The sequence below is a fragment of the Corvus moneduloides genome, chromosome 2, assembly GCF_009650955.1.
Source record: "Corvus moneduloides isolate bCorMon1 chromosome 2, bCorMon1.pri, whole genome shotgun sequence".
Lineage (NCBI taxonomy): Eukaryota > Metazoa > Chordata > Aves > Passeriformes > Corvidae > Corvus > Corvus moneduloides.
This window is the reverse complement of record NC_045477.1, coordinates 21,860,534-21,888,150: the sequence shown is the minus strand read 5'-3', so window position 1 is coordinate 21,888,150 and position 27,617 is coordinate 21,860,534. Positions and strand designations below refer to the sequence as shown.

Sequence of the window (27,617 nt, the reverse complement as noted above, 5' to 3'; positions counted from 1 at the left end):
GAGGCACTGTCCAGGCCCTTCTCAAAAGCCAGAGGAGCCAAAAGAAAGGCTCCAGGCACAAACCTCTGCCCTGCTGTTCCACTGCATCACAAGCATGGACCACCTCTCTTTGACATGATGCCTTCATGGCACAACCTTTAAGCATCATGCTTACCCCCTGAGGCTGAATTTTCTTCAATTCCATTTGTAGTACTTGGGGTGGGGTTTTTGTTTGTTTTGTTTATTTAGGCTTTTTTTGAGTTTTTGTTTTGTTGTGGTTCTGTTTGTGTTTTTTTAATTTATTTTATTTTTTAACCCTGAGATTCCCCATATGCTTCTGGTATCCTGTAATATGAGATTGTTTAACTGATGAATGGACACCAGGAACATCAAAATCTGAAAGCAGATTGGAAAATGCATTTCTATGCGCTCTCCCTGGAAGATACGGTGCCAACATCCAAGTGAAATAGTTTGCTGCAGGCTTCTTATGGTCCTGGTACAACTAATGTACCAGCAAAGGCCACAGGAAGAAAGGCATACACAGCAAAAAATAAAATACTAAATCATAATTGTTCTGGAGACTTCAAAGGACTTTTTCTGAATTATGAGACTCTAATGTTGTTCTTTTGCATCCCCCTATGCATGGTGGTCTTTGGCCACACAGAAGATAATAACTACTGAAATACCAAGACAACCCTAGCAAGCATTTGAGAAAGGTACCTAACTGCACACAGAAACGTGGTAGGTGACCTTGGTGTTATCAGACAAGCTCTCTGAAGCTCAACAACACACCACAAATGCCAGCCAAAGAAAAGAATGTGCAAAAGGCACATTACTCCTTAGGTAAACCTAGATTTAAGTAGCCCAATAAATAAGACTGAGCTACAGTTATGGCCATTTAACCCACTTAGTTATTTTGGCTTGCTACACTTGTTATCTGGCTACCTGAGCCAGGACACTGCTGCCAACATCTGTTTCCTGCCTCTTGGGTCCTTCCTCAGTCAGAACTTCCTCTGGATTTGTGGGCTTGCCTTAGCCAAGGAGCCAGACAGTCCGCAGGGCTGTTTGCTGCTTTGTGCAGCAAGAGGCAGCCACAGCCTGGTGAATGGTAGGGTGGTGATGTCCTGCCTCATAAACCTGCACAAGTGAAGGTACAAGTTTTACACAACAGCTACTTTTTACACTTCTACTTCATTCAGTGCCTCTCCGTTTTGAAAAAAAAAAAAAAAAAAAAAAAAAGGCACTTTAAAGCTTTGTTTGATTAACTTTCTCAGTGAAACTGTGAAAGAAGAGGGGTTTAGACAAGAAGCAAAAAAATCAGTCCTAGCCAAGGCACTGGCTATTTCACCAGAAGAAAACAAAAGCCAGAAATACCATTTCACTGCTCAAACTGAAAGACAGATTCTAGAAACACAGCTTACATAAAGGCACGTGTCAAACAATATGCTTATTTTTTGCCTAAACACTGACTCACTGAATAAAATCCATGTTATTCTTTTACGTAAACAATTCCTTTAAAAGCAGGAAAATTAAATACAGACAACATTAAGATGAACATGAACTTTTGCCATCCACATTCAGGCATCTGTGTAATTATAATCATTAACTCCATTAGCATATACTGCAATGTACGTAAAATGTGTTCACATTGCATTAGAGAACTTTTAGATACTTTAATGATATGTTTACAATAAGAATTTACTCATCTGGTGCACCTTCTGAGATTTACACATCATAGGATGTTTGTTTTCCTTTACGATATGTTTGCAAAATGTAATCGAAGTGCACATAAAATTTTATCTCAGGCATCAGTATAGCCTTTATTAGAAGTAGTTGAGCCTTTTAGAACTAAGTTGGGTTTTTTTTCTGGGTAATTACTCCAACCATTCTTTTCTCTTAAGGCAATGTTATTTCCAAGAAATGTCACTTTTCCACTTATCAAGGTTGTTTACATTCTAGAAAAATGTTATGCTCTCAAGCTTTCATTTTTGAAAATGTCAAAAAGTAAAGGGGATGATACTGTGCTTGTAAAAACATTCTTTATTAACAGAATGAGTCTCAAGGCATTTTACGTTTCCCACAAGACATTTTTCTGTCTATCATTTTAGAACGTTTTCCCACACAATGTATTCCTGATATAGGCTTTGGCAGGTTGTGAGATGCAAGCTGGCTGGAAAATGATAGCCTGCTTTCAGCATATTCTTGTACAGTTAAACATTAAGCACTTTTTGCACAAGATAATTCAGACAGCAACTCACCCAGAGTAAAGGTGACAGTTTCTGCTGAGGAAAGCTGAAGTCCTGAAGGATGCCAACAACTTTGTGACAGTTTTACGGACAAAACAAAGGAATCTTGAAAAAATAATCAGCATTACTTGAAATTCTACACTGATTTTATTCTGGTCTTCTAAGAGAGACTTAAGAACATGTGACAGTTAAAGGACACACATACACAAACAGCAGAACAAATACTGTCAGCAGGTACATTGAGCCAGTCCTCAGTAAGGGAACGACCATGGCTTCAAAGCGTATCACAGAACACGCCCACGTTTTCGTATCAGTAAGATACATTTCCCAAATGCTTCATTAAGGAACCAATAGGTGAACCAAATTTGATGGGAACTCTTGCACCTGCAGCCCAAGGAAGTTTCAAAAGCTGGAGACAGCAGCACAAACTTGCTGTTTCTATTTTGTAAGCTTTTACCTGTACAAATACACAAGAAGAAACAGGAGACTACTGACAGACAGCAACTGACTCATTGCATTGGTCCTATTGCAAAGCTCACTAATACCATCACACTACCACTGTTAAACCCATGAACGTAAAAAAGACTTCAGCTGATAAAAATCAGAATTCATGTAAGGACAGAGAAAGTTTCTAAAGCTGTCTGGATCGCAAATATCTAATGGCACTTTTCATTTAGCCTTATGGTCAGCTATCTGCAAAAAGTGTATTTAATGTTTCATAAACAGAGTTTAAAACAAAAGTGCTTCTAATCAGATCTGGCAGGAAAGGGAGAAATGCATACATAGAATGAGGTAAGTGTGATCTTACCCAGCTGAAGAACAGGGAATGGCAGAGCTTCAGGCCATGACTCACACAGACACTAAACAGTAGAGAGCTACAGATAATTCTCAGGTAAACTTTGCATGAGCCACTACGTCATCCTTCTCTACCCTTCCTGCATTAATCATGTCATTAGTAACCTGACGCAGCCCGAGAAGAATGTCTGATTTACAGGGAGCAGAGCAATGCTAACAGAACAAACACTTTGGCAGGTCAAAAAAGGAAAGACCAACCTAAATTTCATTTTACCACACCCTAAAAGAACATGGAAACTAGGAAAAAAACCAAAAAATGGTATCTTCCCACTGTGAGATTACACAGTTCGTTAAAAGTTTCTGATGAACCAGTTACTTAAGAGTACAAATACGAAGGATTTGCAAGAGTGCACGGATAAAAAACCGGCCCAAACATGTACCTCAACAAAGCAAAGCGGGCGGGGGGATACCCCCAAGCTTTCTTTTGAAGTTTGCACCACAGTTACATAATTTCCATGTTAGTCTAGATGTTTTTAAACATCTTTTATAGTGTACAGTTGTGAACCAATTGTACATTGAGTACAAAGTGTACTGTTAGGCAAGATTCATGTCTCAGCCAGGTATCTTGGTTACTCCACTAAATATAAAAAGGATAAAGGGAGTCACTGGGGGAAGAGAAAAATGGAAAATTTCAGAATTGCTTTTAAAAATTATTACTCAGTCCAAATTTACGGCAGTCACTTTGATAAATGTGGCCATAATCTACATTACTGTATATGGCTATTTCACCTTAAACATCCTGTAAAAGTAATGGTCGCTTGAAGGAAGGACAGATCACTTCCATTCACTGTGAAGCAAATAAAAAACCCGGTAGATTACCTTGAAGGCAGTATGAAATTATCTTTAGTTTCTTCAAACAAACAAAATTATCACCCAAAACATGCAAGGTGTGCAGGTAGTAACAGTAGCTGTGTAAAACTCAAGTCTACAAAAGCCATTTCACAGTAGCAATGTCCAGAAGAGCACCCACAGAAAATGTGTGCTCAAATCTCTCTAAGTGTATGGCAAACCCACTATTTATGATGATATTTTGTTCAGTTTCTCATGGCTTCATCTGCTTCTAAGTCTTCCTAAGCAGACTGTCTATTTTCTTGATGCTTCCTTCCCACTGAACACTCCTTCTTCCCTCACTTTGCTCTCATTTTATCTCAGCAACAATCCTGTGAACTGCCAAATCAATTTCTTAACTTCGTGACTTTGAACCACAGGACTGCAGGTCTACTTTCCATCTTAAAGCAAAGTTCTAGAAATTGAAATCTTCTTTGTCTTTGACCCTCTACAACAGCTGAGCTGAAATAGCTGAAATATGACACCTCAGTTAAAACCAGCTAACCATTTTGTTCCTGCTCATTATTAATGGTATCCTTTTGGCAATATTAAAAGTAGTGTACAAAATATGACCAACCGTACAGCTAAAACGGTAGCACAATATATCACAATATTAGGGAATGCAAAATAACAAAGAAAATGCACTTATCTTCTCACACCAGCTTGGAAAGCTTCTCCATAGTGCCATGACAATAGACCTAACTCTCTTAATTAAAATTTAAAACAAGATGTTTTGAAGGTTTTCTAAACATATGTAAATGGCATGTCCCTTTCCTGGCTTCTTACTTTAAAGCCAACGGTAACTTGAGAGAAGCAAAATATTTTTTTTTCCCTGGTAGTTGTTCAGTGTCATGTACTGGAAAACTCTGATAACCCCAAATCTGAAATAGGCAGTAATCTGCCTTACAACTATTCCCTTTGTCATCAGTCTTTCTGAAGGTCAGGTAAAGACTGTGCGGGACTGTGAAACAACTCTCAGAAGAGTGTCTACATTGATAAACAGGGTTTGCCAGAAAACAGTAGGTGTTTGTGCTTCATTCAGCAAAAGCGTGAAGGACAGTTTCACAACTTAGGTTTATTTTGGGAGGAGTGGGGGTATCTGGCTTGTGTTTTTTAATTTAAGACCTGAAACCAAAGAAAAGATTTAGAGATACAATGCCAACAGCTTAATGAATATTCTGTAGTGTATATGAGCACCCTGGGGAAAACCTGCACTCAGATAAACAACAGATTCCATCTTCCCCTGCCCTGAGGAACATAAACCAGGCTCACAGTTTACCCCTAATTCAGTAGTGGCTTTCAAAACAAACATATTTCAGACATATCTAGCAAATAGTCCTCTTCCCACTCTGCATCCAAAACTTTCTCTTGGAAACAAAAGGCCTCTTCCTTGACAAAGATTTCAAGGGTATCTTCCAAATCTGCCAACAGCTTGCATTACATGTACACCTAAAAATTTTAAACTGACCTTTGTCCCCTCTGAGAAAGCTGTCTGTTCCAAATGGCCCACACACACTCAGTAGAAAGCCAAAGCTCACAGAGACTCTTTCAAACACATTAGGTATCTGTCCCATGGGGAGAGCCTGTGTGTGCCTCCGCGCACAAACGAAAGGCTAAGAAGAGCTTTCCGCAGAGTTGAATACCCCACAGCACATATTTGGGTCTTTAGAGGCCTTTCCTATACCTTCCTCTGTGGCACTGCTTCCTTTTCCAGTACCAGCTGCAGAAAGGCAAGGAGGAGGAATACTCCCAGCCCACTAAGGCTGCAACCTACTGGAGGGACACTGGAAGCTGCACTTTCCCAAAGGGAACGTGCAATAGAGCTTGCCTGGCTATTATATACCCCATGCAAATGCACAGAGTTTTCGGGTGGTGGGAACTGAATTTTATGCCTTCCGCCAACTTAAAAATCTACCCCTAGTGAAGGAAAACAAAACCAAAGAAACAAAACAGACAATGGCTACAGAGACTCCAGAGGAATGTAATGACTATAACAAAAGGCAACAGCAGTAGTGTGACAAGGGTTTATTAATGGGTCAAAAAACAAGCTCAAATGACTCAGACACAGAATCAAATCCCAGCGGGATTTCCTTAAATCTCCTTCAGAGACTGCATTGCATTCAAGTTCTCTTGGGATCGGTAAAAAGAAGGCTCTATCTGGTCTTTCACCTCTCGATCAGAAGCATGCCTTACCAAAACAGGGCAGCATCACTACCCCCTTTAGCAGAGCAGAAACAGGCTCAGAAGAATCAAATGGTGCCTTCTGAAAGAAGGGCAGAGAGCCAAAGCAGAGCACAAGCAACTCCTACCAAACTGCCACAGGTGCAATGCAAATGGTTTTCTTGGAGCAATTGTACGAATTCTGTAAGACAATGCCGGTCAAGAGAGTTTGCACAACTGCTACTCAAAGAGCACATAAACAGGCTGTAAGTGTGGAGAGAGGTGACAGTGGTGGAGTGACTTAGGTATTTTATCCCATTCATTCAAGGAAGGCATGTCTAACCACCCCAAACTACAGCCTTGCTCTTTGGAAACACTACCTTCCCTTGCTACTATCAGGACTTTCATGCACCCTATTAATACTTTAATATTTCCTCTTGGTTATTAATGCATATGTAGGTGTCATTCCAAGTATGCAAGAGAGAGCAGGGTGTTGTGATTTTGAGCATTTCTACGTTTCACAGGTAACTACTCACAAAACCGACACCTTTAACTCATCCATGCCAGGCCTTATCTCAATTATCCACCTTAAAATGCTCAGTAGCACAAAGGCTAAAACATGAATTGAACAAGTGTCTCAATTCCTTGGATTTAAAAAAAACCCCTTCAAATCAATTCAGAAATCCTACTATTTTCACCAACAAATCCACAGATTTTTAAACAGAGCTTTCTAAGCAGTAAGACAATATATTCCTTGATGTTCTGTGTGCACCGTAGAAGAGCTTTTGATGGAGACAATCACAACAGCCTGGTTTTAGTTCCTTTCAGAATACGAAGACAAGTGCCAAATCCTTCTATACATTTCATAAGGAGGTAAATGCTTCAACTGGATGTCTAAAGATGCAGGAGAAAGATCAGAATACACTGAGATCAAAAAGGGACAGCCACAGAACTGGCTGGAATTATGAACTGAACAGAAACAAAAGCCACCACATTAACTGGTCAAAATCAACTCAATATATGTTGAAGAAAAATAAACAAAAAACCCTTAAATAACAAATTTTTTACATCACTGTTACAAGAAAACACGTTTATTAAGTTCCTTGTGGTAGATCTCCTCAAAAAGCCAAGGAGACAGACTGATGGATTGACATCATTTCTCATATCTTGCATCACTAGATGATTTTGTAAGGTGAATATTTACACTGCATCTCACAAAAAGTTTTCTGTTTTAACCAACAATTAGTAAAACAGGATTCTGGTTTTATCTCCCTCCCATGTTTGAATCAGTAACTGTTTGGAAATTACAAAAACTTTCTCCAAAGTTTAGCCCTTTTGACTTTAGAGAATGAATTCCCTGCTTCACCATCAAAAATACAGAATTTAAACAAGAAAGCCACTACAGATCCAAAATTTTGTGCCTGTAGCATTTAAAAGCAAAGATAAGTAAAATGTAAGTGACAACATAGGCCATCTGTAGTTTTAAAAACTCAAACATACTTCTTTTGTTAAGAGGTGTTATTGCAGCCTTTCTGGTATTTGTTATCTTATTAAAATAGCCACTAGAAAAGTGATCAGAAGGCACATAACCTGAAAAAGTTTCAGGAAGATTATCATAGGAATACTTGAGATTACCTGACATCGACATGGAGACAATTCATCACATGCAGAAAGCAGTGGGAAATCAACATAGCTCAGGAGAACTTTAGAAATCTAAGGGTTCAAGAAAGAGTTATCCAGACCACATGAGCTAACCCAGACTAACTGGTGCCTTCTCCCTCTACTCTGTCATTACCCATCAGTAATAGATGGTTTAATACTAGAAATGTATTGTGCGGTTTTTCACTCTTGGCAATAACTTCCAGAAACAGCAGACAAATCTAAAATATAATTCAGTTTGAAACAACTGTGTGTGTATACTAAACGAGTTGCTACCAGCAAATAACAAAAAACATGCCTTCCTGCATCCAAACAATCCCATTTTCCTTTCCTTTCTTTTCTGTTACATCCTTGGATAATCTTCTAAAAACACAGGTCATATTTGTTTCATTCCTCAGCATGTAGCAGGGCTGAGTTCAGCTGCACTCAGGTCTTCTCTCCACTAGCCTGCCTTGATCTCCTCATGCACCTCCCCTGAGGTCCTAGGTCACATCTCCATAAAAAAGCCCAACCTGTACTATTATACCATTCAGCATCCCCATGATCCCTGGCTCTGAGCTACCCTTTTCAAAGGGCCCTTCAAGATCAGCGACCCGGCTTCACGAACAGGTGAATTTCCAAAGAGGAAATTACTACATAAGTTCCAGCAGATAGAATTTGTTCATTCCCTACCAACATAAATGAATATTTATTAAACTATAGAAGAAGACAGGAAAAGAAGTACAGAAGAGACATGTTTTTAAATGAAACAAAGAGCAGAGGCTAAACAGCAGTGCTTTAATATTCCTACAGGCATCTGCTAGATTTCATTACAGTTAATCATATTATTCATGTGTGCCTTTTTAAATGGTAGAATCTTTACTGGAGCTAGTCTAACTCTTAATAAATTATTTTATAAAAATTTATCAAGCTAATGTTGAAATAGGGACCTCTGCAATCTAAAGAAATCTCTCAGCCAATATTTACATATGCTTGTTAAAAAAAAAATCATTTACGTTTGATTTTTACTACAGATTCATACTATAAGAGGCACAATTCTGGAGACAACGAAGAGGAAATTTAGGGAAAATATCGCTACCTATCCGTAGAAGAGCTCTGATCTGGTAGGAATTATTTTTATTTGCATGCTTTTACGTGGGTACTACTGAAAAATATAAATAAAATATAAGCTTTCTCATGTCTGAACTTTTGAGTACAATGAAAATAATAGGAACCTGTACATACAGGACACTATTTGCAGATAACTTGGTAGATTGACTAGTAAAAAATGTTAAGTCTAACAAAAGCCAATTCTTTTACATTCTAAGTTAGAGAATGCATTAGGGGGAAAATGAGATTTTGTTCTGCTTACTAAGGAACTCAGTTGATTAAATTAGTGAAAAGCTCATTAGATATCAAATCAGTCTTTGAGTATAAGGTAAATGGGAAAATGTAAGTAGATTTGTAGTCTTCCTTTGCCACTTTCTCAAGTCAAAGATACCCCTTAAAATAGTAAACAAACCTATCAGAAATTATGTGAAGCCTCCATATGTTTAAAAAGTAGGTTCATATAGCCAGCAATATCATTATATTAAATACATACGGTGGTTACCTCAACTGCTTTTGCCATTTGTACACTAGAGCAACAAGCAATGTTTTTTCTGGACTGAAATGGTATTTCTGTAAACATATGCTGGAATTTCACTGTTTCATTTAAATTAATATGGATCTTATGCTAAGTGGCCCTGGGAGAAAGCACATTTCTGATGTCTTTGCATGAAACACATACCTTTCTGAAACACTTCCTGTCTTGCACCCGTTTTTGGATATTATCACTGTTGTCTGACAAGAATGAGGTCAGCTAGGATTTGTAGCGATACTTTACAGCAGCTGTCCGGCATTTCTTTGAAACTCCACAAGCCTTTAACTCCTTAACTGCCTCACCAAAACAGACATTGCAGTCTTGCAGGAATACTGGAAGAATAATGACTGTTCAGGGTGCTGAACAGTCTCAAAGGGCTTAACAGACAGAACTAAAAGACTGAGCTTTTCAGGTGAGCAAAAATTAGCAAGATCATGAAGAGAGCATGCAATGAAAACTTGAGAAGTGTTACCACCTTTGTGGCAGCCAGGCCAAATCAGGGATGGGGGGGCAAGACAACATGATATATGCAGAAAAAAGAGACACATTGTGCTTGAAAAACAGCAGAGAGACACCCAGGTTTAAAATAGTCACGTTCATCAGCATTCTCCCACAGAGGCCCACTTGGCTGACTCTCAGCAAATAAAACTGTACATTTGCTCAGTAGGACCAATAAAGCTGCACTAAAACTGTATAAGCAGCAAAGAGTACTCTGAATTTGCACAGAACTTCGTTACAGGATGACACAACAAACTTCCATCCCCAATACCCTCACAAAACTTCCTGACGTTTTAAAACTAGCTGTCTCAGGTCAGGCTGACTGTCAGAAACCTTTTAAAGTTGTTTAGGAAGCACCATTCACACAATCACTAGCATGAGCTCAGTGCATGAATGAATCTTTCAGTAGCAAAAATTTGATCTGTATCAATCATGCCCATATTTCCATTAAACAAGCCAAAACCTGCACCCATGTTATACTGGCTGTGGGAGGGCAGACAGAGCCACAAAGATGCAGGCTAATGGTATCTGGCATACAAGCTTTACTTGTATAAAAGGTAATGTGTTTAATTATTTTTAAGTTCCACTCCTGGTGTAAATTCACTTGCAATCAGTTTACTGAATTGCACTGGCCAGGGTTTCCTTTTGAGCAGCTTTAAGATGACACAAACTTAGTGCATCACCAAACCTAAGCTTCTCTGCTTTGTTGCTTTTCGACACATTTTGTAAGAGCTGTGGAGGAGACAAGAACAGCTCTATGCCACACCACAGTCTTTCCAATTCAGGCACCAGAAAAGGCTCTGAGAGAACAGCAACTAGGAGTGTATGTTTTAAAAATGCTCAGCTATGAAATTGGTGAGAGACCGTGATCATGCAGCACAAATATCCTGATATGAGTGATATCCACAGCTTCTTACTTTCCTTTTTCACTGTGTATTTACAGGTGTTGCACACATCTTCCCCCTTTATGTACAGTGATCCTAGTTTGCATCTTCTAAGAATACTGAGATGACTTTGTGATTTAAACCATAATTTAGTTACAATATTAAGGTTGGCGTAGTTTTAAAAGACCAGCATTCCTCCCTAGGCTCCATACTGCTCACACTTTGCAGGGTTTTGGCAGCAAGCAAAACTGCTCATCTGTTATCAGACTGTGTAACACATCAGAATGCACAACAGATCTAAGAAAGCATTTACAAACTCAGCTTGGGGGAAGAAAAAGATTTAAAACCAAATCTTTCACAAAACTGATCCTGTGTTACAAAAGTCTCTGTATGCCTTTGGCAGCTTCTGTTCCCACCTGAGGCAGGGCGTATCCACATGTAATGTATGTTTTGCATGTGCATGCAGGTCTGCAGGACAACCTCTGTGCTTCCTTCCAAATGGCAACTTTTCAAGAAGCAGCTGCCACTGTGCACCTCATTGTGTACAGTAGCTCAAGCTTTTTAAAAGCTGGGAAGCCAGTCAACACACAAGAAATTAGCTCAGCAAAACAAGCAAAACACAAAGACAGAATGGAGAAGTAAGCAATTTCCAATCACTTCACCTGGCTCATTAATCAAATGAATTCAAATGAATTCCGTGTCCTATCACGACAGTTCCTGATGAATTTAGTTACAATAATTAGAGTAAATATGTATTTAATGTTATTATGCATTATCAAAAGATAAAATGGAGAGAACCAATTAAATTACAATAGACCAGAAATATTTTGGGGTTTGAAACAATTGCAAAAGCTCACATGTTCCTGCAGACTCGTACAACAATTCAAATTAGTTTGTCTTGGGCACCTAACTGTCTAAATACAAGCGACGTGTTCTTTAGGGACGTATTATCTTGATGAAATGGGGACAAAGTGCCCAATCTTACATGCAGGTTACATGATTAATTTTAGCTTTTGCTTACTGATGAATCGTTGACTTCATCTTAGTCTAGCTTTAAGTGCCTGTAATTGGCCTTTCCATCAGCCTAGTGAGGCTTAATGCACAAGTACCTTAGCGTTAAAGGGGAGAGGGATAGAAGAGAGGAAAATGTGGGAAACCAGTTAGGAAGACTTTGTGTGAAAACCCAGTCTGAGACGCACAAAAGAAAATGCAATAAAAGAAACTCTAAGAGCTCCAGCTGCTTCACCTGATACGTGCAGGTTGATTTAAAAGGTTCACAGCCGTCAGCAAAGTATCACCTATCCTAAAAGACTTGTAGTTTGAGGCATGTGAATGTTCACTGGTTCACTCAGTTGAACAAAAGCAGACAGGAGCAAGAAGGAAGCCTGAATCATTTTGCCGAAGCTAACAGGAAAGCAACCCCTGACAGTTGGTGCAGATTCTGCTCTGGAAATATAAGAACCAGGAAATATAAATAAGGAAAAAAAATTTCACAAAGTCTTATGAGGACTGCAAAATAATTTCCATGGGAATGCAGAGGAAGTCTCATCCCTTGTGATACCTTAAACTAGATGGAAAAAAAATAGTGGAAAGTAACCCAAGAAAAAAGCTAGTACTGGCAAGTAGACAGGCTATATGGAATACATTTTTTCTTGCATCTCTGACTTCTGTTAACATTTTTGTGGCTCTTGAGGCAGCAAGGTAGGAGCTTTGGTTTATACTCCACAAACACAAGCCAAAAGCCTCCCACAGTTCCATTTGGTAACTTCAGCTTAACATGCTCAAATATACACAGACTTCTGACAATGATTCAAGTTCCCACTCAAACATAAACTATGCCAAAAAACACCCAAGATTATTTCAACTAATAAACACTTGGTTAAAAAACATGTCAAATCAACTTGGTCTTTATATCAATTTAAAAGCCTCTTACCACAATCATTGCCTGAACCATAGTGTGCTGCAGGAAGCACCAAAAGAAAATGATGATTGATAACATTCTCACAGTGTTCCTCTGACTGTCATCACTCCTGTGGTTGCACAAAGCTTAGGTCCCTGCAGTAGGAAAACTGATTCTCCTGCACTTGGGCTTGTGTTGTGAAAATCATTTTAAGGATGCCAACGTCCTGACTCCTCAAGACTAGGACTGGGGACAAATACTGTTTTTAAATTTAGTTCTTAAAACTCAATAGATCAAAATCCCGTATCCTGTCATGGGGCACAGTTTCAAAGCCCTCTCAAAAAGCTGCCCTTTGATTTAACCTTCACAGACATGTCTTCACAAGAAATACAATACTTGAAAATATGTACACTGTTACCCCAACTTTATACAGATGCTGTTCAGTAGCATATTTATTCTCGTTGTAAAACTGTGATATTTGTACTTCAGATATTTCCAAATTCCATTCCATTCCCCTACTAAGTCTGTATACTGAGTATTAAAAAGACAGCTGAAGCAAAAAGATAAAAACAAAAAATTCAACACAGGGACACAAGCAAAGTGCAAGGTAACTTGTGATATGCTGGATTTATAGATCCTGAAATTGTGTTCTCCAAATGATCATTCTGTCCAAATTTTCACAGCTACAGTAGTGCAGTAGGCATCTCTGGTATGGTTAGCACTTGCCCAGGAGGCTTTTCCAATGTAAGTAACATCACTAATAGACCATTCTAATGAGCAATTAAAGAAAGGTAAGGCAAATTTTCACCAGAAAGAAATACAACAGAAACACACATCAGGGAAAACATTGATTGGAAAACCATCCCCAGTAGCAGTTATAGCAGCTAAAAGCTGGTTTTCCTAATCAGGACTGAGGCACATTTCAGAAGCTATACTGAAGTGTACCTGTTTCTGTAAGAGTAAGCCTTTTCCTTCAAAACTACCATTCTGAAGCTAACCATGGACAATTAAATATTAAATTTACTCAAAACACTTGAGACAAAAGTTCTTAGACAACCCAGTTCAACAGAAAACACATGTATCCAAACACAGTATCCTGTTTCCATATGTATTTTCTCCTACAGAATGGTGACATGAATGAAAATTTGATTCCCACTGAGAGATCTGTTGACTACTCATGGAAAGATGAATCACTCTTCTCAATGGAAATAACAACTCGTGACAGCAGTTAACTTCTGGTGTATAAAGTATTGCATGGGCAAAGTTAGCCTAAGTCCCTACTGTAAATAATTAGTGGATTGATACAAAATGTATTTTACTACCTAGCTTTAAAAGGTGCTGGAGAACTAATAGTCTAGAGTCTCACCTGTGCTACAAGGAAAAATGCATCAGGAAAGCCAGAGGCTGATCTAGTTAAAAAACCTTTCTGACAGTGGCCAAAAGCAGATGTTTGCACAAAGACAGTAATGGGAGTGATCCTTCTCCTAGCATGCCCTCAGCTGTCACTTAAGGATTTAGGCTGCCTTCAGAACATCCTGCTAAACTACCACAACCAAACTGTTCCTCTGTGAACATCCTCACTGAATGAACTGACACCTCTGGCCTCAGCTGTATCCTGTGGCACTCACCCCAGTGGTTTAGCTAAATGCTGTACATCAAAGTACTCCACTTTGTTTCAATTCTCTGTCAGACTGATCCACTGAGAGATCCCCATCATCATGCTATGAGCAAATAACTATTCCCATTACTTCATGTGTACTGCTCAGGATATCTGAGTCCTAAATCACATGCGTCTTACACATTTTCTTTCCCATTTGAGCAGTCATGGTCTGCTTGTCCTACGAGATAAGGGTATAGGCAGTCTGGTGCTACTTTACATTTTATGAAGATAGGGACTCAACTACATCCCATACCCAAAATATATTTGCGCAAAGGCATTATGATGCCTTCTGGTTTAGTTTACCTGCTGTGTTAAAGCTCTCTGGTTTCTGAGCAGTGCTAGAGACTAAGATGAAGTACTCCCAGAACAATGACAAGGGATCCCCCACAAGACCTCTTTGCTGAGTATCAGTTGCTAATAACTGCCTCAGGACTTTTTCTCAGAGATAGAAGTAACTAATTAAATAGGCTGATAAGCCATCTATTTTCATAATTTTCCTGCTACAATTCTGACACTAATTCTTCAGCAAAACAAACTCTGGTATGTTGCACTGAACAAGAAGCCCAAGTGTAAAAACCTTCCTGCACAAACACTAATATTAAGAGATCTGATTCTGGACACAGAATCATCCTTTTTTTACATGTCATGGTCTCAGCCCTTAAAATTATCCCTCACAGTAGAATGTGTTTTAGAGACAGGTAATTTTATATATGTAAAGACATATGAGCTTTATTTGTGTCCCACAGTAGGGCACAGAGTTACTCGCAGCCTTCCAGATGCTCTGTCCAGTTCACCCTGCATGCACAGCTTCCCTAAGACAAAGATGACACTCTAACATTGGTGACACGGCCACTTCCCCAAAACTGTCATCCATGTTTTGTCAAGGGCTTCCTTCCTCCCTCCCTTCTGCCCCTTCATCCTCCCAGGCCACCCAGTCTGCCCCCAGTGCCAAGGTCAGCAGGTGCAGAGGTGCTCTGTGCTCCAGGGCACAGCAGCAAACCCGGAGGCAGCCAGGGCAGGGAGCACGGCAGGGACACATGGGACCCCTCAGAGCAGGGCTGGCAAACATCACTGCTCCAGCAGCTGGACAGTGGCCAAACCCTGCCTTTGCTGGACCTGCCAGGCCAGGGAGCAGATGATCAGAGCCCATACCTGACCATGCAGCTGCAAATTCAACAAAGCTGTGCCTTTCAAGTATCGTACAGGCCCTTTGGGAAGGCAGCCTTAAATCTCCACAGGGTTACGTCTTGCACAGGTGGCCTGTATAGCTTCACGGGATACTGGTCTTAATGTTTTTTTCAAAGCTTGCTCACTACATTTATTACTGTAGTAGTGACTAAGCCTCCAAACTATTTTTACAGGCCCTGAACAATAGTAATCATTTAGGATCAAGTTCTTCTTGCTAAACTGAATTGTACCTAGTCTAGATTCTTAAAGCCCCACATCTCTGACCACCTCTGTTGATCACAGAACATAAAGGATATCAGTTGGGATAACACTGGCTTAACACACATTTGAAGAGCACCACAAGAACAAGAATTTGCTATAAGGCTTCTTCATTGTTCAGATCCCAAAGAAACGCAGTCCGTTGCAATATCCCCTTAGCAATAACTTCGTTTTGAAAGGCACAATGCAGATGCAGTAAGGTAATCAGGTTTCTGAATGATCACTCTTGTTAATTTTACTAATTAGCATTTAGGAACCCTGTCTCAGACCTAGCAGGACTTTAAGAAGTTGTATATATCACGTTCAAATAAAGCAAAACTAAATCTAGAATATGCATTTCCAAAAGGCTACTTCCATTTTATCCAAAAATGACTGGATTTTACTTAACGCATAGAAGAGCAACTTACTCCAATGTAATTCTATTTTCTGAAACAAGAAGCCCTACTATTTACTGTTGAAGCCTTTGCCTGTCACCACATACATTTTAAAGGAATCACTAGTGTTAAAGAGATGGGTACATTTCAGCTGTGCCACTCGCATTTGCACGAAGCTGAAACTGTGACCTAAACAATCTCACTATGTAAATGCTCTGAGGATAAACCTACATTATTTGTCTTAAGCTCATGCAAAAAAAGAGAACAATGATGAACAGTATTCCTGACATTATTAAGGCCAGTATTAAAAGCCACAATCTACGTTGTATTTATCATACATATGCATTTCTTCCATATTTTTTCCTCTGGACAGTCAGTTGTGGTAGTGCTAGGTTTAGTTTAGCAAGCTGCAGCTTTCCCTGGGAGCTCAGCGGGGCTTCTTAGGGCAGGGCAGCCATTCTGTCCTCCCGTAGTCCTTTTTGGACGGCTCTGCATTCTCTTGCTCTGGCTAGCTATCAGCTCTACAACCCAGTGACGGCGAGGGGGGCGAGAAGGGTCCCTCCATGAGGCTTTCAGAGGACTTTTAAGAGTGACATCTTGTCCCTGAGACCCCCAGAGGCAGAGACCTCGTGATCCAGGCACAGAGGGGTTTTGTCAGATCACAGGGGCGGTACCCGGGCGGGGCTGGGGTACAGGAACCAATAGGGAGAGCCCAGGGAATGGCCAGGGCTAGGGGCAGGGGAAAATGGGGGAGAGGGTGGAGCAATATGGGATAGGAAAAGCAATGGGTAAACCGATCACCACAGTCAGTTTTACTTCTCAGTTATGGATATACGTTCCCCTCTCTTACCCCAGTAAATTCTATGGTCTGGTGGTTGTTATGGGTTTTTTTTTGTGATGATGGTGGTTCTTTGGTGGGGTTATTTTTGGTTCATGTGGGGGGCTTTTGTGTGTGTGTGTGTTGGGTTTTTTTTTCTCATATTTTTCTTTTTTAAGGCTGTGTGGCAAAAAAATGACTAAACCTTAAATTAAACATCTTAATGTCTCTACATTTGTTCCTTAGTTAATAAATATACTTGTGTTAACAAGAGACCTTTAACAAGCTACGTTTTGAGACTGTCCAGACTATACTTAAAGGCAAATACATGTACTCAGAGTTAGACGAGCAGTAGGAGTCACAAAATACCGTCCCTAACCCTGTAATCCAATCTTTACATGTAGCCCCACAGACCTTTATGGGCCTATCAGCACAAAGAAAGCTTGCAGAATCCCACCATGTGCACTGGGTATTTTGTTTTAAATGATACACGACAGATTCTCTGGCCTTTCCTTTAAAAGCCTTACCTTTATTTTACCTCTGGACATTTAACTTAAATTTTGGTGTCAGAGAATGAATATGATCAGTGATTGTTCCTCAAATAGTACTGCTTGCACATACAGGAACATCTAGCTAGTCAAGGCTGTGTATCATCTTAAGGTAAATCCACTCTACTGTTAACACTTTTTAAATACTTATTCGCTCAAACAGAACTGATTTGAACAGAGAACTAAGAAAAATTATCCTTTTAGAGAAAGAACTAGTCAATACTGTTAATGCATGGGAACATATGATGACTACATGCACACACCTGCTGTGCATTAAAATGACTCCTTTACAACCACCCAGTAAGTAAAAGGGGGAAGGAGTGTCCACTTTGGAATTCATCTTGTTTTTTTTCATGCTAAATGTTCACAAACAAACTACAAGTCAGAAGTTTGACCAGGCAGTACCTTTTCCATATATGCATATATACTATAGCTACAGGAGACATGTCTGGACCTTCAGATGATCAGGTGCACAGGTACTGTCAGAAGTGACATTAACTCAGGGGCTTACTGTATAACAAATTAGCACTATTTATATGCAGAAGAGGCATGATGCTCTCAGGAGCTAAATATTAGCTTCTGATAAAATAATTTTGGTGAAGCCCTGCTAAGCAGCAAGCTAAGGAAGCTGTCTGTGCTTGCAGGATATGACTCATTGCTTCGCTAGGAAGGACTTGCATGTTAAATGCAAACATTTGGAGTCACCTGTTCATGCCCTCCTCAACACACCTAAAAAACTGTAGGCTGCCAGGAAAACACCAGTAGGAATATAATATAATTTCCACCAAGACCAAAAAAGCAATTTCAGTGGGGCTCTCCTGGCAGATCACCCCATTTATGATAACTGCTGCTCAGGGAGCAGTTCCTTCCTGATGATCTCGTTATTTGCAGGGCTGAACACAGGCAGCAAAAGGGTCCCTACTGTGTCCTTTGGATTCCACCTTGCTTCTGCCTAGTTCCACCCTGTTTGTCACAGGCCATCAGAGGCAGGTGGACAAGCTTTCTGCAAGTCTCCAGCACCAGCACACATGTAACAAAGCCACACCAAAATGTAGGACAACTGCTGCCAAGCAGTTAAGATGGGCAATACAAAGATTCTGCTTTCATTTTAAGTACCATTCTTCCAAAAGAATAAACAGGTGTTTCAAGTGGGCTTTTCAGAGAGGCCTTTAGAGGGGTGGGGATGAGGAAGAAGGCATCCAGACCTTGGTGTTCCCTTAGGACCTCTCTGAACATCAGACTCTTGCAAAATATTCATAGATGCTCTCATTTAGATCTGCAAAAGCTGTTTCCTCAACTCTCACTAGCCACTGGGCTAGCAGCTGGCCAGAGACATTTTACTTGAACAAGTGGAAAACCAGAGGAACAAAGAACAGTATGTGCTCTATGCCACCTCTCAAGCACGCCTTGCCCTTCCCCCAGGGACTCGGCTACACTATCATCAAAACCAGGATGAAGTCACAGCTGCAGCCGCAAATCAACACTTTTGCCTTTACATCTGAACCTCACTGTGGGGTCATTATGCAGCAATGAAAGGAATATATGGGTTTCTCTACCTGCCCTATGCCAAAACACAGCTGACGGCCTGAAGACCAAACTTCCAATGTGGGGGAAAAACAAGAAAAAAGCACAGCTAGTGACAGAGAGGAGGGACATTTACCTGGCTCACTGACCTCCATCCGATTTCCTTTTGACTGGGAGGAGGCATTTTAACTTTGCTGCTTACAAGAAACTTCCTGTTAGAAAGCTGAGGTTTCCAGTGCTTTTTTTATTGCATTTTCCAAAGCTGCATCATCAGAGCAGGGCATATTCCTATGGGAATACTGTAAGGAGTTATAATAAATAATAAGGAATGTCGTGGCTAGTAAAACATGTTATGTGAAAACATACAAAAATTGATTTCACTGTGTGCAGTTACTTTTAAAATTCTGCGCTTTTCACATTTTCCTGGCAGACACATATAGCCACAGTCACTAATTAATATGAACAATATAAAAAAAATATAAGCCACTTCTGAAAGTTGTAATTTTGCTTTCACTTACTTAAGGCAGTAGTCAATTTTAATGAAAAAAAATCCTCAAAAACTAAAAATGAACTACAAAGCTGACTTGAGAATCTACAGGGCAGCTCATATTTCCTGTGTGTTCATTTGTACGGAGGTGAACATGTAGTAGATAATTTAAAATATCCTCCTGACATAACATCAACAGGTAAAACTAGAGGTTAATGAGAACAAGACAAAAGAATAAAAAGAGACAAAGAAAACAAAAGAAAAAGACTCCAAAACAACAAAAAGCAGAAATACACAACACTGATTTCCACTTGCACCAAAGCCTAGAAATTAATGTCTTCAAAATTTCTTAGGAGCACCTTGTGATCCCAGGGCACTCTTACCAAAATCCTGCAACTTGTCCACAGGCATCACAAGAGTCCTATGGAGTTGGATAAGCAGGATACAGGGCAGTGCCAGTCAGCACACCTGGCTCAGAGGTGAGGAGGGAACTCCTGCCATTCATCCCTTCTCCTCACCAAAACCCCAAACCTAAACCCTCTGTTCCATAGACAATAAGGTCTAATTTGCAAAGAGAAGTGAGCAGATTTGAGATCTGAGAGAGATATTCTTTTCATTAAACTCCTGAGAAAAATATTTTAGATATTTATCCAAATTTTCCTCTTGAATATTAAATATGGAGGATGTGAACATGGGGAATGAGTTGAGGAATCTTCCATGGCCATGCATGTGTTGTAATTTTGTAGCTGCAGCTGGAAGAGGAAAATGCCAGAGCCAATTTTTTGCACAACTAAGGATTATCCCAGTCAGACAAAAAGATGTTAGCCTGCTGTTACCTACTGAGGTATTATCATGAATGAGAAAAGTGAGCAAGGAGAAAATAAAACAGTATCACACTGGTTTTGTATTACAGACTACAAAGAAAACCTCAGTATTGCTCCAAAGTACCAAATCACAGAACGTAATGAAGATCAAAACTTAGGATAGACAAGAAAATTCCAGTCCACAGCTAAAAGAAAAGCCCAACATCTACAAAAAACCAAAACTGAATTATTTCATTTATGACCACATAAACCAACATAAGATTATTGTCCAATTTCTAGATAGCAGTAGAACACAGTCATTGATGGAGATGGTAATTAAAAAGTTTGGCTCAAAACAACAACAAACAAAAAAACCCCTAACCCACCAACTTGGAAACCCTAGGTTTACATACAAGCCTGAAGTCCTACCTAGCACCCGCAGATGCTTTGTGGCAGCGTGACAAAACCAGTAAAATGCTTCAAAAGAGAAACAATATTTTCAACAGCTTCTAAGAGTCAAGAGCTCTCTGCTATCAGAGAGCCTATAGAGAACTGGTCTGAATGATAAAAGATGAAGTTCATGAAGCAAACAGACATAAGAAATAGATAAGAAAGAAAACCCAGGCCTTAAAGAATAAAAATCAATTTATTTTCCTGAATGCTGTCTAAAGGTGGGGAATTCCAGCATAGGGAGAAGTTCACAAACTTTCAAAGCTTAGCTCATATGTGTTCTGTGTTGCTTTTATGTAAAATGAGATAGAGAGTTTTGGACAAATCAAAGCAAAACCAAGAAGCAAAAAACAAGCCCCCAAAACAAACAAACAAAAATGAAACAAAAACAAAGAAACAAACAAAGATGTAAAATTTCTGTGATGTGAAATTCATACCTGGACATTTCACACCACTCAACAGCCACAAAAGCAGATAAAATTGATAAAAAGAAAAAAATGTCAATTGACTCATTCTTACACAAAACTCTTGTACATGCACTGTTTGAGACAATCATTTGAAGCAGAGCAACCCACAGAGCATAGTGGGGGAAAAAGTCAACAGATTTGGTTTTAAAAAGTTATTTTATTCATTACTTTCTTGGTAAAATTAGGAGCATCTGTGGATTCCCTACCTCCTCCTTCTCCAAACAAGGCATCTCCTCTCAGAGCAGGCTGTAAATGATCAAATCAATGGAATAATAATCTTGATTGTCTTAACCAGCTCTCCATAGACATGAGTTCACAAGAGAGGCAGCTTCCTCAGACATTAGTAAAGACCTTTGATCTGTCTTTGAAGAATTTTTTCTCAGGATATTTAAAAGTCTGTGGTTTATTTTCATGTGTGGAGAAAAGCAACACTGAGGTGAAAACTCCCACACAAACGCCTCAACAAATCTATGCTTCTCAAAAATACCCTTGAAGAAAATTAATACATATATGCAACTTTGAAGGTGTACATTTTTATTCTGTAGTTCTCACTGTGGCCTCTTGCTGCCTATTTCACAACTCACGGATGTAGGGCACTCCACACAAACAGCAAGCAGACAAAAAACCCCATGAGTTAATTGGAAATGGAGATGGCTGCAAGGGTTAAGAAGTTTGGGTCTCAGATACCCAGACCAATTAGTGTGGGGTAACAAATTAACTTACACTAGATAACATATCCCAGATAATCCTTGCTTACTAACCATACATTTTCATTAAAAACAAAAGCAAGATACTTCAAAACTTTGTGGACTTCTACTGCGCTTTTGAGGAAAGTATCTTATAAAGGATACTTATTTTGTATTTGCTGTGAGCACCAAGCACAAGAGCATTACATAGATACACTCTTGGTACACAAATACATTATTTCAAATGTCATATGTGTGTATGAAGACACACACATGCACACTGAAATACAAGAAATACCACTGGTTTCTTCCTTTTCTTTTGCTCACAGCTGTTAGAGCTAGCAACATCGTAAGGTTGTATTTCTTCAGTTAGATTATTTTTGTAGAATTGTGATTATAGGCTGCTTTTCAAAGTGACCTTGTACCACATTACCAGCATGTTGAAGGGGACAGAAAATGACTGTCACAAGCACCTTGCCAGAGAAAATGTACCTTCCACCAGAAAGGCAGGACCTTATTACAGTAAACACCACTGAAATGGTGTTGGTATGTGCAACTGTGTATGTGTAGGGAAAGTTAATCACTGAAGTCAGAGATGTAAAAACGGCACTGGGCTGAGTAAACTTCTTTTGCCTTTTATTCTTACAGGCTTCTCTTAGTTATATTCAGGTTTTGCATCTTATTATTTTGAGAAATACTTCTAAAATGAGAAGATCTGTCATGCTGCTAAAAAACATAGGAAGAAAAATATTCAATTTATAGTCATTAAATCCTGCTTAGATGATTAAAACTGAACATTAAATATTCCCATTTTGGCAATGATAGAAAGTTTTGGGAAGTGCGAGGGAATACTATAAAAACAGGATTTAAAATTTTTTTTTAAACGTGCTATCACAAAACTTATCTTGAAATATTTATAGAATTATCACACAATGATGGTATTTTGGCTGCATCAAGTCTGCTGAGGGCAGCAAAAGAAGTATGGGCAATAACCTCACCTGTATTTTTAGGAAGACAGAAATAGTTACTTTTGTAGGTTCCCATTTACCAAAATCATGTTGAACCCAGGAAAAAAAGGGCTCATCTGTGCCTATGCAAACACATGAAACATTTAAGAGAGTCTTGTGCAGTAAAAAACTTTCCCTGCTTTTTAAACTCTGTAAAACATGTACTTACACAAAACTAATGCCATTGCTGAGACAACACCTTTACATAGGTTCACACCATGAACCTATTAATTAATTTACTAAGTTTCTAGTGGACAGAGAGAAAGCAAAAGCCAGAAGCATAGGTATTGACCTGGGAGGTACATGGATCTCATGTGAAAGAGTGAGAAATGAGATATGAATGTATGAACTAGATCAGACTGACAACCTGTAAAACATAAAAGCCAGTAAAAACCCTCAATAATGTTGCAAAAAACCACCCTCAAACAAACCACCTCAAAAGAAAACAACAAACCTTCACCATTCAGTAGACAGAAGGTGTGTGACTTACCACACAGAAAATTCTGGCCTATCCTGAAACCCAAAACTTAGAAAATTTTGGGTTGGGTTTTTTCCCTTACACAAGACTGAAGCTAAACAGATGGAGAGCCCCTTCTCGAGTCCTAAAATACCTCACTTGAACTATTTCCTGTGGGATTTACAGTAACATGTCACACATGCAAAAACCCATTTGTTTTACCAGTCTGAATAGCCTACCCTTCACTTTCATGAATATCTCCATGACAGATGAATCTGGGAAGGGCGAACCAAAGTTCCCAGTGTGTTCTTCCTAAGGATAGCCTGAGCTTGTTTCTCTGCAGCAAGGAGGCTGCACATTTTGTCCAATATCTAACCAGGGGTCCCAGCCTGAACCAAGGCCAGTTCCAAACAGGGCAGATGGAGGGGAAAAGGTACTGACATCTCTACAAATTTCAGGGAGACTGATGCCTACAGAGAGTTGAGAGATAGCCACAGCGAGGAAAAACTGAAATTATCAACTGAAACACTGAATTATCCAGCTACATAAATGTCTACAGTCCAGGTAGTTTCGAGATACTCAGGGAAAAGGATGACTTTAGACACACAGTTTCTAAGATAGAAACATTTTTGTTTCGTGTAGCACTCTTTCATGGTTTTGCTTCAGATAATGGTGTAATTCCAGAGTAATTATACATTAGAGCCAAAATTACAGCAGCAGAATAATAAATATGAAACCATGTTTATAACAGTAATAAATATTAGATTCAATGGTAAATTAAATATTAATAAATATTAAACTAAAACCACTGTATTAAATAATGTTAACTATTTCTTATGCTCGTAAAAAGAGAAAATTCTATACTTGGAAAGTAAATTTATATAATTGAAATTGGAGCAGCTGAGTTTTATTTCAGTTTACCAATAAAAATCTGTCACACAGATAGTGCAAGATTGACCTTTTTTTTTTGTTCAGTAAGAGGAGCAGATAATATGACATAGCAGAGTTTACTTTTTCAAACTCTTAGATCTACCTGATGTTACAGAGACATTTCTTCACATGAACCAAAAACCTCTCTTGCCCTAATCCTTATAAATAATCTAATTACAAAATAAGTATGAAACATTTTACTTTAAAAAGAAAGATAAAACAAACCTAAATCCATGGAAGCATACTGAAAAAAACCCCAAACCCTATTAATCTCAGAGGCAATTCAGCTAATTGCATAAAATTCCCCTCAACCCTCTATTCCCAGCAGTAGAAAGCTAAAGACATTCTAGGTATTTTACTTTTGATTCCTCCTCAACCTTTTGAACCCATGTTTTCATGGGTTCCGAAGGTTGAGGACAAATCAAACGTATTTGATTCCTCCAAAGATTATACTGGTGGTGTCATCCTGCAGCAGCACGTTGAAGCTACAGCGCACCTGCAACTTCAGAGTCCTTCTCCCACTACAACAAAACCCTTGGCTTCACACTGTGGCCTTGTGGCAGGGGTAGCTCCTCACTGACAAGACAAATCACCTCAAGCTAGTCCACTGTGTCTAACCTATTTACTACAAGAACTGTACACTTGTAATGTGATAAATATACTGTCATCTTCCAAGACTACCATCAACTTGGCAAAATGCTGGACCACAAACTAGGAGAGCTGAATTCCTGTGGAGGAGAGAAAAGAAGGGTTTAGCAGAAGTTGTTTCAAATTATTACCAGAGAGAAGGAAAAAATCAGTCCATGTCTCAAAGTACTGATTTCTGAGCTGGGAGCTTTGTGGAATCCAGGCCTTCATTTCAGATTTCAAAAGAGATGCCCAGTTTTGCCAAAGAAATGTTGTGTAATGCATCAAGGAGCCCAAACTCTTGATTTTCTCATGGATCATCACCAAGAGGTCTATTACGCAACCATCTGAAGAATCCTACTTACAATAAAATTTGACATCTCCAAGAAGGAGTATACATTCCTAACCATATATTCTTAATGTAAAAATTTCACATTTGTTCATCTTATGCTTTCATGCTGTGCACTGTGAATGTGTGTGCTTTAAACTGCCAAATATGTGGGCAAACACCACCTAAGACTTAGTAGGAGATCAGTTAATCTACAGAACGGGCTTAACTTGCAGTCAGAGCCACAAAACCAGCAACTAGTCACATGGCATAGGTTCTTTTCTTTACTTTTCTCTGGCACAAAATCCTATGGGCTCTGTGTGTGTGTTTATCTGTATTTATGTATCTGTAGTTTGAGACATGACAAGAATGAAGACTAGATCACAAATTCACACACCAATAACGAAATGACAGACAAGTGACACAGATATATTCTTCAAAAGGACCCGGTCAAAACCTCTCACACAGACTCAGCCTTCTAAAGATGACTGTAAGCCTGGACATATGCAAAATGGACCTGGGAAGATCTGAGCTGCCACACTCAGTGTGTATCCTGCAAAACACCACAGGATTGGAAGGGGGAGGAGGAGGCAACAGATGGCGGAGATTTCACAGTACCTTTACTGTGAGCAGAGTACCATGACAACTCTAACACAGTTCAAAAGACATCTTACTGTCTCAGAAGAGGCTCCCTGTAGCCAAGGGATGAGGAATCTGGCTTGTGGTCAGATGAACATAAACCACAACCAGCACAAAAATGACGTCCGGTTCTCACCCATGCACTTTTCCTGTCTGGGAGTGTTCACATCCTTGGCTGAATCCAGACTTTCTTCCCATTTGAGTAATTGCTGTTCTTGCAGGATCCCCAAGGGCTTCAAAGACAAAAATTTGACAAGATCCTGTGAGAGGGGAAACAGACTGCCAAATTATTTTCTTTCTGCTACTTGACTTCCTGCAATTCTGCATGCCAACAGATGCATCAGGGTACACAGGTAAGCACTCTTGCATCAGTCTTCCCAGAAAAATGTCTTAATCCTGCTGTTTCCCTGCCAGGATGGAAACACTTACTTATCCCAGATCCCCTGAGTGAGGAACCTGTTAAAGGAGTCTCTTTTCCCTAAATGACGAGCCTATGCACCAAAACAGCACGAAGTCTACTGAGAATGAGAGCACAGCCCAAATGAGATAGCTGGTCATGGCACAGACCATACCTCTGAACAGAACATCCCTCTGGATGCAAGCCATTGCAAACGGTTTTCAGGAAAACACTAAAGCAGTCTACCCAAAAGGAAGGGCTGTTTTCTTTGGAAGTGGGGCAAATCTACCACAAAGCAATGTATTTCCACTTAGGGGAAGAAGAAAAGTTGTAAGCACATTCTGTCAGAGGGCACCAGTTCCAGGAGAGGCTCAGTGATGCTGTGAAATGGTCATATCCTGGGATTCTAATTATTAAAAAGACTTTTTCATGTTCTACCCCAGTTCAGTAGGTGCATTTGCTGGCCTAAAGACCACACCAGGACTACAAAAGGAGAACAAGACAAACCTGCTGGAGGATGTGATGTGGCCTAGCCAAAAGCACCTTCTCATGTCTGGACACTACCCAGCACACAGCCACACTAGGAGAACAGGGACAGGAGCTTAATTTCTCCCTAGCCATGTATGTGAACATGATGCTGAACATGATGCTTCAAAGTAGCTTTTGCTGCACAGGGAAGAACAAAGAAAAATAGCCTGTAGACCTGTAGCAACTATGGTGGGACCCTTTTTATTCTTGCCCCAATCCATATTTATAATAATGGACAGAGGATTGCAGACCTCTTTCCAAAAGACATCATGTGCTTTGCACTCTCCCATTACATTGGCATGCCAAGCAATCAGATCTCAACTCCTTTTAAAAGTCAGTCTGTTGGTAGGAGTCCTATCAATTTCAGCAAATCAAAAGCACTGCCCTTTAAGGGATGCTAAAAACCAGAGAGACATAATTCCTTGCTTAGTCACGGATTTTCAGAAGAAGTGGCAAGTTCTTAACAATTCAGGGTCCTTACCCCTGGGTTTAAGTAAATACGTGGTCCTGTGGAGGATTTTGTTAGCTTGTAAGTCAATCACCAACTAAAAAGGAAAACACTAAAGGGGAAAACAAATGGCAAAATATCTCTTAAAACTCTAACATGAAGCCATCCCTGAAAGATACCTCAGTCTTTCCCACAAAAGTGCAGGGATTTCAGAACCACCTGCTTATTCACTGCTGCCAAAGAGACAAATGCAGTTTCATCTCCTTCAGAATATGACTGAGAGGGTGGAGACCAAGTTCACATCATAGAAACATTTGGTCATTTATTCACCTGGCTCTTAAGGAAAGTATATTTTGACCCTTCA

The 27,617-nt window shown here is 39.6% G+C and overlaps 2 protein-coding genes across 6 annotated transcripts in view; one reads left to right on the top strand and one right to left on the bottom strand.

Moving 5' to 3' along the window:
* Positions 1-27,617, bottom strand: part of CMSS1 (cms1 ribosomal small subunit homolog) — a 225,558-nt gene that overhangs the window by 111,775 nt on the left and 86,166 nt on the right. The window contains exon 1 of one of the 2 annotated variants that reach the window (XM_032098428.1): positions 19,136-19,244. The exons of the other annotated variant lie outside the window; for it this stretch is intronic. Within the exon in view, the coding sequence (XP_031954319.1) occupies positions 19,136-19,154 (19 nt within the window). The 5' untranslated portion in view covers positions 19,155-19,244. Of the gene's footprint in view, positions 1-19,135; positions 19,245-27,617 lie in introns of those variants that run through there. 2 annotated transcript variants of the gene reach the window in all.
* Positions 1-27,617, top strand: part of FILIP1L (filamin A interacting protein 1 like) — a 189,419-nt gene that overhangs the window by 78,294 nt on the left and 83,508 nt on the right. For 2 of the 4 annotated variants that reach the window (XM_032098412.1, XM_032098415.1), the window contains exon 3: positions 8,741-8,830. The exons of 1 other annotated variant lie outside the window; for it this stretch is intronic. The gene's annotated coding sequence lies outside the window, so the exon portion shown is untranslated. Of the gene's footprint in view, positions 1-8,740; positions 8,831-26,101; positions 26,234-27,617 lie in introns of all 4 variants that reach the window. One more of the 4 variants, XM_032098413.1, reaches the window with a different exon arrangement.